Consider the following 13,584-nt stretch of genomic DNA (forward strand, 5'->3'; position numbering starts at 1 on the left):
GGAGCCGGAGTCATGGGGCGCCCCCCAGGACCGGCCGTAGGGAGTCGAGGGTCTGGGGGTCACGGGGCGCCCCCCCAGGATCGACAGTGAGAGCCGCCTCCTGATGACCGGCCGTGGGGAGTCGCGGAACCGGGGTTCACGGGGAGCCCCCCTGGACCAGCCGTAGGGAGTCAAGGGTCTGGGAGTCATGGGGCACCCCCCAGGACCGGCCGTAGGGAGTCAAGGGTCTGGGGGTCACGGGGCACCCCCCCAGGACCGGCCGTAGGGAGTCGAGGGTCTGGGGGTCACGGGGCGCCCCCAGGATCGACAGTGGGAGCCGCCCCCTGATGACCCGCCGTAGGGAGTCGCGGAGCCGAGTCACCGGGCGCCCCCTGACGACAGGGAGCACCCCACGTCGGGCTCGGGCGGAGACCCGCCCCGCAGAAGCCGCGGCCGCCGGCCAGCCTCGCACCGGGAGGGGCGGATGCGGTCCCTCGGCGCGGTGTCCGGGGGTCGGACGGAGGAGGCTGCCCCGCGGCGCCCGCCCGGCCGCGGTCCCGGCCCCGAGTACCTGAGCGTGGGCCCGATGCAGGCCGTGTCGGTGCTCTCGATTTCGCGCAGGATCCGCTCGTGCTCCGCCGCCGTCTCCAGGCTCTCCGCCTCCGCCATCTTCCCCCGCTCCATCTGCCGGGCAGCACCCTCAGCGACCCCTCTCACCTTCTTCCCTCCTCGCCCGCCGCTTCACGACCGGCTCGCGGCAGCCTCAGCCCGGCTACCCGGCGGCCCCGCCCTCCGCCGCGGCACGCCCCCGTGCGTCACCACGTCGCCTGCGTAGGCGCGGGGCACGCTGGGGGATGTAGTTCCCGCGCCTGCGCGAGTCCCACCTCCAGCCTTGGGTTACTCCTTGATTCCACACATCAGCGGGGAAAGCCCATTAGAAACCAGGCAGGGCGGCTCTGCATATGAGGAGGAAAACAAATCCGCCAACAGCACTGACGCCATAAATTTCTGCTCAGTGCTCTTGCCACAAAACGCAGAAAGGGCTCTAAACGCTAAACTAAGCCAACTCTCAAGGAGGAACATTGTCACTCTTCAGTGACCCTGTCCTTGCTGTTGTGTATCACAGAGTGGGAAATAACTTGCAAAACCTTCCGGGTTTTCTGAGGCAGTACATTGTACATAGGAGAAGACTGCCCATCTTTCTCCCGCAGAGCAACCAATGGATTCATACTCCTCATGAGACTCAGCCACCAGAGTTCTCTTAGCAATCCTGTGTCGTCGTTGTGAGCTGCTGAGTTGCAACTGATCCATAGCTGACCGCCCAGAAGGTTTTCAGAGGCAATAAATCGTGCTGGAGGAGACTGCCCATCCTCACACTGAGAAGCTGGTGGATTTGAACTCCGTGCCCTTGGGACTGCAGCACAACTCCTTACCACTAGGCCACCAGTACCAGAAGAATGTCTGTGTGTCATTGACTATACAAAGGAGTTTGACTGGATCACAACAAACTGTGGCTGACTCTGAAGAATGAGAATCCCAGAACACTTATAATTGCGTTCATGCAAAACCTATACTTGGACCAAGAGGCAGTCGTCAGAACAGAGAGAGTAGCGAGGAAACACTGCATGTTTCAACTCAGGAAGGGAGTGACTCAGGGATGTGTCCTGCTTCCATACCTTTTCAATCTTTATGCAAACAGATCATTTGGTAGACTGGACTTTATGAGGAGCAATGTGGCATCAGGATTGAAGGAAGACTTATCAACAACCTACATTATGCAGATGACACAACCTTGCTGGCTGAAACCGAGGAGGACCTGAAGCCTTTGCTGCAGAAGGTAAAAAACTGCAATCTTCTATATGGATTGAAGCTCGACATCAAAAAAAAAAACAGATTCTCACCACTCGGCCAACTGGTAGCATCATGATAGGTGAAAAGGAGACTGAGGTTGTTAATCTTATCTTGCTTGGCTCCACAATCAACACTCTTGGAATCAGCAGTCAGGGAATAAAAAAAAATGAATCACATTGGGGAAGTCTTCTGTCAGGGACCTTTCTAGAGTACTGAAGAGCAACCGATGTCAATCTGGAGAGTAAGGTGCACATGATCCAGGCCATGGTCTTTGTAATTCCTTACTATGCTTTAGAGAGCTGGACAATGACTAAGGGTGACAGAAGAAGAATCCATGCCCTTGAGTTGTGGTGCTGGAGAAGAGTATTGAATATACCACGGACCGCCAAGAGAACAAACAGTTCTGTCTTGGAAAGGTTGAAAACAAGTTTCCCCTTGGAGGTCAGGATTTTGAAACTCCATCTCACATACTTTTGGCACATAACCAAGAGGGACTACTCCTTGGAGAAGGACATCATACTTGGAAGGTGAAGAGATAGAATAGAGAAGAGGAAGACCCTGGAAGAGATGGATTGACATTGTAACTAGCACAATAGGGTCAGATGTGTTGGAGTCAGTGAGATAGGTTATTTTACATACAGTCGCTCTGAGTTGCTGGCAACTTGACGACCCATAACAATAGTAACAGAGCTCAAGGATCACATCTGGCTTTCAAGATTTCAAAGAGAGCACAAGTCTCTGGAAGGTTAAAAAGGCTTTACTGGGAAGTACAGAAGAATCCACAGACCCAGTAAGAACTCTCTGGGGTGTAGAAGAGTAAGCAGTAAGAGGTTAGCTGGAATGCAATTTTGGAGAAGTATTGTCAAGAGGTTTAAATACTGGGCTGAGAAAGTGGTAGTTTATTCTAATGATTGTGCTCAGCCAACAACCCACTCTACCTAAAGCTCTGGGAGGGTGTTTTGTGTTTTCTGATACAGTCCACAGATGTTACATCTGGAGCACATCATTCAGGCCGTTTCCCAAATTAGAATTTAAAAAACTGATTCATTCATCACTATATGAGTTTTACAACACATGCAGAATCACGGATTGATTTATTTTTTAAGTGTGACATAATCAAAACCTCAGCATTAGGAAACTTAATCAAAAGCAAATGTAGAGTGGCTTCTACATTACTACTCAGTGTTTCTTCTCTAAGAAATTAGTCAACAGTACTAATGTTTACAAGGGAAACATAAATGGGTATTCTTGTCATTACAGAAGTCCAGAGTGAAGGCTGCATAGTAGAGTGGACTTGGGGGAGAGGGATTGCTTAACAATGAAAGAGGTTTTCTTTCAAGAAGAGTGAATTTGGAGGGGTGGGGAGGGAGAAAAGTGCAACAGTGAATGACTGGAAACCCTAAGTCTCTGTAAATTTTCATTAAAATCAATTATAAAAGAAAAACAAATTAGTCAACAGGACTAATAATCCACACAAACTACATTCTTTTCTTGCCTGACACCAGAAAAATTAGATGGTGCTTGGGTACCACTACAAACCAATCTGACCACCAACACAATACAAGGTCCTGGTTAGAATGTGAAAAAATGTAGAATGGATCTCAAAACTTTGTTGTTGTTGTTGTTATGTGCAACTCAGTTCCCATCAAGTAGCCTACGATTCTTGGCAACATAAGACAGAGCTTTCAAATCATTGCCTCCAACGAGAAACTTGGTTTCATAAATTCACTTTTAAAAAACAAAACAAAAAACCAGCAACAATAGTGAAGTTCAACAGGGCAGGTAACAACAAGTGCTAGAGCGATTGAGGAGAGATTGGAATTCTTATTTGCTGCTGGTGGGAATACAAAATGGCACAACCAGTATGGAAGGTAATTTGGTGCTTTCTCAAAAAAGTTGGAAACAGAAATACCATTTAGCCCAGCAATTCCACTACAGGAAATATACCCTGAAGAAACCAGAGCCACAGCTCAAACAGATGTACGCACACCCATGTGTATTGCTGTGTTATTCACAGTAGCAAAGAGAGACAACCCAAGTGCTCATCAACAAATGAATGGAAAGAAAAGCTATGGTACATCCGCACAATGGAATAATTCACAACACTGAAAAACAAAGAAATAGTGAAACGTTACACAACATGGGGGAGCCTTGAGGACAGTATGCTAAGTGAAACATATCCATCACAAAAGTACAAATACCGCATAACACCATTGTTCTGAAATAGGACAGACGTGAGGGGTTGTGGAGGGAATGGGAAAAAAGTGGATAGATAAAGAACACTGCACCACATTAGTACAAATGAGAGGAAGAACTGTCTGAAAGGAATATATAATTATGCATTATATGTATGAGAACAATTTGGAACAAGGAGTGCATTATAGGGTGGGCTGGGGGAGGGGAAGAGGAAAGAAAATATGCAACAATGAATTGTTTAAAAGTGGATAAAAGATCTAACTGAAATGATAGAGACTAGAGAAACTCCAAGACAATTGTCCAAGTAACCCCTTTACCCTAGGACTAAAATCACTTCAAAACTCAAAATCTAAAAAAAAAATTCCGTTTACTTGGACCCATAATCAACATCCATTTTAGCAGCAGTCAAAAGAAAATAAAAAAGACATGTTATTGTGGAAAAATCTTTTGTTGAGGGGCTCTCCAAAATGCCAAAGAACAAGGATATCACTTTAGAGACTAAAGTTCACCTCATCTAAGCCACAATATATTTTGGTTGCTTCCTATGCATCTGAAAGTTAAGACAACAAAAAAGGAAAACCAAAGAAAAATCAATGGCCCTAAATTGTGTGTGGTGTTAGAAGAAAAGTATTGAATATTCAATGGACTTACAAAAGAACTAACAAATCTATCTTGGAGCAAATGCACCCAGGGCGTTCTTTAGAGGCAAACATGTTGAAACTTCCTCAATCTCACAAACTTTGGGATTGTTGACATGAAGGACAAGTTCTTGGGAAAAGACATGCTGAGAAAGACAGAGAGTTAGAGAAAGAGAGGAAGACTTTCAACCAAATGAGTTAATATGGTGACTGTAACACTGGGCTCAAGCATTTCAAAGATGGTGAGTATGGGAAATGTTAGGACAGGATTCAGATCTGTGGTTCTATGATTTCTATGAGTTATAACTGACTCAACGGCACCTAACAACAACAAAGCCACTCCCAGAGGTCACACTTCAGCCAAATACTAGATTGGCCTATAAAATAAACAATCACTCTACTGAGGAATGTGTTCCTTTTAAAAAGCTATCATAAGAGACAACTGTGGGCGAGCTCTGGTGGCCTAGTGGTAAAGAGCTGCAACTACAATCCCAGAGGCACACGGTTCTAATCCACCAGATGCTCTGCCGGGGAAGGAGGGGCAATCTCCTCCTGTACCAGTCAGATCAGATTTGACGGTACACTCACACAAAAACAATAAAATAAAAATTTAAAAAAGAGATAAAAATACAAAAAAAGAGACAACTGTGTACATGGACATTTACACAAAGGTAAAAATGAGGTGAGTAGAGCAAGCAAACTAGATGAATGGAAATGGAGAAGGTATGCTGACAATTGTGAAAACATTGACACATTAAAGAGATTATAACCAATGTTGCAGAGCAAGTTGCGTATGAATTATTAAATAAGAACCTCATTTTTTGGCTAAGCTTTCAAAGAACGCACAATAAAATACTTTCTAGAAAGAACGAGTATGCAAGATGGGCAAAGGTAGAAAATCTGGAGATAAGACATTAGAGGAGATTCTAAAGCTGGACTAGGGAAGTGACCATTGTAATGAAAAGAAATGGAATCTATTAAAAAATATTGCAAATGAATACGTAGCAGGATTTACTAAATACAAGAATAAAAACTTTTACCATAGTTTGGAGCTGTAAAAAAAGCAAGGAACACATGGGGATGGCCATGTCTGACCTAGAGTGACTTCACAAAGTGGAACTGTCCCCAACAACAGCATCAATAATACAAAACCAATTTCCACAAGGTCATATATGTCCCATACACACCCATACCTCTTTCTACTCATCTCAACACCAATCTTACATCTTTCCTGGGCCCAGAATGTGATGCAATAGCTCATAGAACACAGGGAACCATATTGGTAAAGTCAAAAGGCTATAATATAAATGTTGTTGTTGTTGTTATGTGCCATCGAGTCACCTGTGACTCATAGTGACCCTATGTACAACAGCCCTAATTCCTGCTCTGTCCTCACTTTTTCTGACACACCCACCCCCATTATTCCAGTCACTGAAGCAATCCACCTCATAGAGGGTCTTTCCTCCTGTGCTGTCCCTCCACCCTCCCAAGTATGAAATCCCTCTCCAAGGACTGATCCCTCCTTGCAATATGTCCAAAGTATGTCAGACAAAGCCCTAGAATCCTTGCCTCCAAGGAGCAGCCTGGTTTAACCCTCTCCAGGATGAATCTGTTCATTTTCTTAGCAGTCCATGAGATGTTCAATACTCTTCTCCATCACCACAGCTCAAATGCTTTAATTCTTCTTCCATCATGCAGCTCTCTGATGCAAAGATCATGGCAAAGTAATGGCAAAGACCATGGCCTGTATCAGGAGCACCTTAATCTCCAGAGTGACGCCATTGCTCTTAAGTACTTTGGAGAGTTCCCTAACAGCAGACTTTGTCATCTCAATACACCTTTTAATTTCCTGGCTGCTGGTGCCAAGAGTGCTGACTGTGGAGCCAAGCAAACTAAAGCTGTTAACAATCAATCTCTTCATCATCCATCCTGATGCTGCCAGTTGGCCCAGTGGTGAGAATCTTTATCTTTTTGATAGTAAGCCTCAACTAAGGAAAATTAAATCAAATCCACAGGAACCAAACTATGATCTTGAGTCTATCCCACCGGAATTTCAGAACCATCTCAGGAACAGGTTTGAGGCCTTAAACACCAACGAGCGAAGACCGGATGAGTTGTAGGAGGATATCAAGAGTATCATCCAGGAAGAGTGCAAAAGGTCATTCATTATAAAGACAGAGGAGGGAAAAAAGACCAAAATGAATGTCAGAAGAGACTCTGAGTATTGCACTAAAGCACCGTGAAGCCAAAGCAGAGGGAAGAATTCAAGAAATTAAAGAGCTGACCAGAAGATATTAAAAGGCAGTGCAGGAAGACGAAGTAAAATATTACAATACAAGGAGCTGGAGTCAGAAAATCAAAAGGGCCAAACTCACTCAGCATTTCTTAAGTTCAAGGAATTTAAGAACAAATCCAAACCTCAAGTTGCTATAATTAAGGATTTTGGGGGCAGAATATTAAATGATCCAGGAAGCATTAAAAGAAGATGAAAAGAATATGCAAAGTCACTGTACCAAAATTAGCAGACATAGAAGAATATCATGAAACAACATATGAACATAATCCAGGTACATAGCAGAATATAGTCAGGAGGGCTTCCAAAATGGGATCGCAGGCAACTCAGCCTTGAGCCTCACGGCTTTATGCCAAAGTTACAAATTTCTTAGTCCTGCAAATTAAGGCTCCCCACTGACAATTAAAAAAAAAAATACAACAAACTTGAGTAAAGGCTTTTAGGTCCAGTTCCAAGGGTGTAGCAGTTCCAAGGTCCCATGTCATGTCAGGTCTCTGGTTTGGCTATGGCTGTTGTTGCTGTAGGTGTAGCTGGAGCAAGAATGTCTGGTCCTGAAGGGCATCCTACTTTCTCTTGCTGCTGCTGCTGCTGGGAAAGTCTAATTTTCCTACTGCTGGATTCCTCAATATAACGGCAAGACTAGCCAACCCCCCTGTGGATTGGTAGATAGCAAATCCCTTTGTGGATGGACAGCCAGTCCCCTTGTGGATAGGCTAACACACCCCATTCACACATTCTCACCCATCTACTTGGCAGAGTCAAATGGCTAGGAAAGTCATGTTAAAAGATGAACTGCACCAGAGCCAAAGTGACCAAGAGGATCATAGTGTCACCAGCAAAACAAGAATATCAAATGAACCAAATGGTAAATTGAGGCTAAACTGTGTTACCGGAATATCATAGATTACTATTCAGTCCTGCAAAGGAAAGATGCTATATTCAGATATAAAATTCTCTCCAAACTATAGTTGAAATCAGTGTAAGAGCAAGTTCAAGAATAGATAATATATGCCCATTTGCTTTTTTTAAAAAAAGAGTAAATATTTATAAATATGATTATATATGGGTGCACTGGTGGCCTAGTGGCAAGCAGCTGTGCTGCAATCCCAAAGGCACATGATTTGAAACCATCAGCTGTTCCATGGGAGAAGAATGGACAATTTCTTCCCATGCAATTAACTGCCTTTGAAAACTGACTGGTGGGTCAGCTATGAGTCAGTTCCAACTCGACGTACACAACAACATGCTTATATATACATAATATATAGATTAAGTAGAATATTTACAAAGGGATATTCACGAAACAGTTACCAGTAGTGGCAGTCAGATCAGGAGCTAAGACAAAGGGATTCAGGAAGGAGGCAACAGCTAATTATGTATCATGCACATTTTTTTTAAATCTCCTATGTGATCTACTACCTCTCCAAACCAATTCAGTTGGTTTTAACTCAACAGTATACAACAACAATAAACACAACAATGTACACATTTATGCAAAGGCATTTGACTGTGTGGATCATACCAAACTGTGGCTGACTCTGAGAAGAATAGGAATCCCAGAACACTTGGTCATACTAATGCAAAACCTATACTTGGACCAAGAGGCAGTCATTAGAACAGAGCAGAGAAACACTGCATGGTTCAAAATTGGGAAGGGTGTACGCCAGGGATGTGTCCTATCGCCATACCTTTTCAACCTGTGTGCAGAACAGATTATCCGAGAGGCTGGGCTCTATGAGGAGAGGTGTGGTGTCAGGATTGGTGGAAGATCTGTCAACAATCTGCGTTATGCAGATGACACAACCCTGCTTGCTGAAACTGAGGAGGACCTGAAGTGTTTGCTACAGAGGGTCAAGGTCTGCAGCCTTCAATATGGATTGAGGCTCAATGTCAAGAAGACAAAGATTCTCACCACTGAGCCAATTGGCAGAATCAGGACGGATGATGAAGAGATTGAGATCGTTAACAACTTTACTTTGCTTGGCTCCACAGTCAACACTCTTGGCACCAGAAGCCAGGAAGTTAAAAGACATATTGTGATGGGAAAGTCTGCTGTTAGGGACCTCTCCAAAGGACCGAAGAGCAATGGTGTCACTCTGGAGACTAAGGTGCACCTGATACAGGTCATGGTCTTTGCAATCACTTGTTATGCATCAGAGAGTTGGACAATGACTAGGGAGGATAGAAGGAGAATTGATGCCTTTGAACTGTGGTGCTAGAGAAGAGTATTGAATATACCATGGACTGCTAGGAAAACAAAGAGATTCATCCTGGATAGGGTTAAACCAAACTGCTCCTTGGAGGCAAGGATTCTGGGGTTTTGTCTGACATACTTTGAATGTGTTGTAAGGAGAGACCAGTCCTTGGAGAGGGACATCATGCTTGGGAGGGTGGAGGGACAGCGCACGAGGGGAAGACCTTCTATGAGGTGGATTGATTTAGTGGCTGGGGTAATTGGGATGGGTGTGTAGGAGGCAGTGCGATCGGCACAGGATAGAGCAGGATTTAGGGCTGTTATACATAGGGTTTCTATGAGTCGGAAGCAACTCGAAGGCTCATAACAACAACATAAAAATTAGTAGTTATTTGCTGAAAAACACACACAAAACCACCTCACTGCTGTGGAGTTGGAAGTGACTCATAGCTGACCCTCTCTCTAGCATCTAGAGACTGTTAATCTCACAGGAGGAAATTGTCCATCTTTCTTCTGAGGAGCAGCTGGTAGACTGAAACTGTCTGTCTTTGAGTTGGCAGCGTAACTCCTTACCCACTAGGCCACCAGAGCTCCCTAGTTACTGAAAATACTTTCTAAAAATAAATAAACCAGTAGTCAGGGAAATTGGTTACAAGTCCTGGTTTGCCAAGAGCTAAACAAGCTGCAAAACCTGTTGGCTTCTGGCTCATCTCAGACTTTCCTTGTTTTATTTCATGACTCATGCTTTAAAAATTTCAGACAGATGTACAAGGAAGGGAGAATATGAAATCTTTAGATTTTTTAAAAAGGTAACTTTGAAAACAATTGCAAAAGGTCCCTTCAGGCATTTCAACAAAAACTCTTTTCACTCATCACAGGAAGCAGAATGGTACGTAGACTAGATACATATACACACACAGACAGTGGTCATTGCATTCACTTCTACAACTATCAGCTATTTTTCAGAGGCTGCAGAACTCCTGACAAAGAGACGGGAGGTCGAATTACTGATGTTAGCTCAAGAGAGGATGGCCAGCCTGCCAGTGAGAGACGACACTAGGTCAGTGTGAAACAACCAGAAAAGCATCGCTGAGAGTCAGAGCCTTTGAATCAATTCTGACCTTAGCAGCAAAAACCTTCGAGCATAGTCTGAGTACCAGGCACAGTGTCCAAAGCAAGTGTGTTGCATGCATCAACTTCATGAAATTAAACCCTTACAAGAAACCTTTTCATTAGATACTGTTGTCCCATTTTACAGCTAAGAAAGCTGAAGGATGAGATGGCACCTCAACTCACACAGCTAGTAAATGACGACACTGCTACTGAAACACAAAGCCATCTGAATCCATGGCCCATTCCCTTTCAGAAAGCCATACAGTTTCAACACGCCTCCACTGTCTCTGGTCTACTGGGCAAGCTTCTCTGAATCTTCCTGCCCCTCTGCATCTGCTTTCACTTTATTTTAATAAGCTGTTATTTCTCAGATTTCTTCCAAACACCACCTCAAAGCCTTCTTCACAGAACCACCTCCATCCACTTTAGATGAAACTAGGTTTTTTTTCTCTTGCATCACTAAGCACAGAGGGTCAGCATTCCCTCCTGCTACATTTACTTTACTGTCCCAAAACCTTGATTCCTCAACTCCCTTTTAAAATCTTGTTAAATGCCATTAAGTTGGAACAGGCCAGTCGCTAAGCCCTCAGCAGGTTTTCAGAGGTGGTGGATCACATGGGAGGAGATTTCCCATCTTTCTCCCATGCAGCACTGGTGGATTCTAACTGTTAGGACATCAAATTGTTCAGTGGTTATCTGTTAATGTCTATATTCCTCAGAAATTTTACCTATTGGCTAATAGTTTTGCTTTTGATCTTGTTGGCTCTTCAGAAGCACTTCAATATGCATGTAGGTAACTCACCCAACTCCTTGTGTTGTCTGCCATTAATCCAACTCTGACTCATACAAATCAGAACTCCTGCTGATCCTGCTACCCCCTCACAGTCTTTGCTGTTGCAAAGCCCATTACAACAATCACTGTGTTTGTCCATCTACTTGAGCATCTTCCTCTCTTTCTCTGGTCCTTTTTCACCTTTCCAAGCATGATGTTCCTTTCCAAGGACTGGTTTCTCCTGACAGCGTGCTCAAATTGTGTGAAACGAAGTTTCATCATCTTTGCCTCTATGGAGCACCTTTTGTTGCAATTCTTCCAAGATAGATTTGTTTGTTCTTTTGACTGTCCATGGGATGGATATTCAGTACTCTTCTCCAACACAATTCAATGACATAAATTATTCTTCTGTCATCCTTATTCATTGTCCAACTTTCACAAACATATGAAGCCATTTAAAATACCATGACTTGGGTCAGGGACACCTAGTTTTTAAACTTTAATCCTTTGGCCCTTGCTCTTCAGGATTTCAAAGTGGTCTTTGACAGCAGGTTTGCTGATAGCAATTTATCGTTTGATTTCTTGATTGCTGCTTCCATGGATTTGATTGTAGATCCAAGTAAAATTAAATCCTTGATGACATCAACCTTTTCTCCACTCACTGTGACATTACTAATTGCTCCAATTGTGCAGCTTTTTTGTTTCTTGGGGGTTTTTTAGAAACTTTTTCTGCCACAAACTATCCAGTCAAGTTTCCCACATTTGGGGAAATCACAGGCATCAGCACACCCAGGGTGCAATGATTACTCTTCATCCTGGGAAAATTACCATCATGATCATGGTACCTCCCTTGCTAGTTAAGTATAAGGTTTTTGTTTTAAGCTAAAGTGTGATCCAAACTGAATCCTGTAGGCTTTGATCTTCCTCAGTATTTCAAGTCATCTTTTTTAGCAAGCAAGGTTAGTTGTTTCATCTACATATTACAGGCTATTAATGATGTTTTCTCCAATCCTGATGCATCATTCTTCTTCACATAGTCCAGCCTCTTGGACTTTATTTTCTAAGCATACAGAATGAATAGGTATAGTGTAAAGATACAAGCCTGGTGAGCACCTTTCCTGATTTTAAACCATGCAGTATCCCTTGTTTTGTTTGAACAATTGCTTCTTGGCTCATGTATAAGTTCTGCATCATTAAGCGACCCCACAGGATCCAACTACACTGGTCTCCTTCCCATATAGGCCATGAATTCCCCTGAGGGAAGCCGAATATCAAAATTAAAAATAGTAGACCAAATGCTGTATCGGGAAATGAGGGAGGCTTAATACAAGTTGAAGGTCACCTTGTGACACTAGGGCGTTCCCTAGGAGTCAATATTGTTCTTAGTTTTTATCAAATGAATCCCTCCCTCTTGAGATTAACATAAAGAGGAACTTGGCCTTATCTGTAAAAGATTTCACCATTATCCTTTGTTTTGTACTTCCTTGTGATTCTATATAAATACTCAGAGAAGCATGGCTCCAGGTCTTCAGTCGAGAACTGCTGACCCCCTATTTTACGCTCTCTGCTCTATCTCATTCCTGGCTGTTTGTCTCTTTATTATAAAATTATTCTATTCTTTGGGACCCTCGGTCTGCAACATTCCCCTTTTACCTAAGCGTCCACAACCATTGCTTTCCCCCCAAGACCACAAGCTCTAAAATGTCTTTCTCTACCTACAATCTTTTCTTCTTTTGCCTAATTTCTGTTGGATCCACTCTTTACTATATCCCTGTTTCCTAGGTAATCTATAAGCATTTTTCCCTTCTAACATGGCCATTGATTCCTACCTCCTCCATTTACCAACTGGGTGAAATCTGGGTTAAGTTGTGTGAAGATTTCCTTAAGCCTTCTTTCATATTGTTACTGAACACACCTTCCACCTCCTATCATAAATGAATCCCAACTTTCCTTTGAAGACATAATTTCCTTGAAGTCTTCCAGAAGCAAGATAAATGGTGCTGCACTCACCCTCAGTGCCTGACCCTGGTCTTTCCACTACCCTACAAACCTAGATTATGCAGCAAACATCTTTCTCTACCTATACTTACGGTTGGGGACAATTAAAGGGTCACACAAACTTCTTGTTTCTGGGGCTTGGGGGAATGCAACTGGGATTTGTGGACACTTATTTCCTTTATTTGAAGGATTTTTTTGTGGGTTTCCGTGTATAAGTCTTCCACTTCTTTCAGAATGTGCACTGTTAATGTATAGAAATACAAGTGATTTTTATATTGATTTTTTTATATTGCAACTTTATTTTGCCCACTTATGAGTATCAACAGTTTCTTTTTGTTGTTTTTTGGAGCGTTTAGGAGGATTTTGCAGGCTTTGCCTGTACATAAGATCCTGACATTTGCAAATAAGGTATCTTTACTACTTTCTTTCCAGTTGGGATGAGTGATTTCTGTTTTTCCCTCAATTAGGCTGACAAGAACTTCCAATCATTAAAACCATCAAGAGCAGACTTGTCTCACCCCTGATCTTAAAGTGAGAGCTTTTAGTCATT

At 43.2% G+C, this 13,584-nt stretch overlaps 1 protein-coding gene across 1 annotated transcript in view; it reads right to left on the reverse strand.

Moving 5' to 3' along the window:
• The window catches only part of EXOC6B (exocyst complex component 6B), a 534,006-nt gene extending 533,233 nt beyond the window's left edge, over window positions 1-773 (reverse strand). Inside the window, exon 1 of the mRNA XM_006880883.1 lies at window positions 551-773. Coding sequence (XP_006880945.1) covers window positions 551-663 — 113 coding nt within the window. The 5' untranslated portion in view covers window positions 664-773. The remainder of the gene's footprint in view (window positions 1-550) is intronic.
• Window positions 774-13,584: the final 12,811 nt, after the last annotated feature.

The sequence above is a fragment of the Elephantulus edwardii genome, unplaced genomic scaffold, assembly GCF_000299155.1.
Source record: "Elephantulus edwardii isolate Elephantulus edwardi_28Jun2011 unplaced genomic scaffold, EleEdw1.0 scaffold00011, whole genome shotgun sequence".
Lineage (NCBI taxonomy): Eukaryota > Metazoa > Chordata > Mammalia > Macroscelidea > Macroscelididae > Elephantulus > Elephantulus edwardii.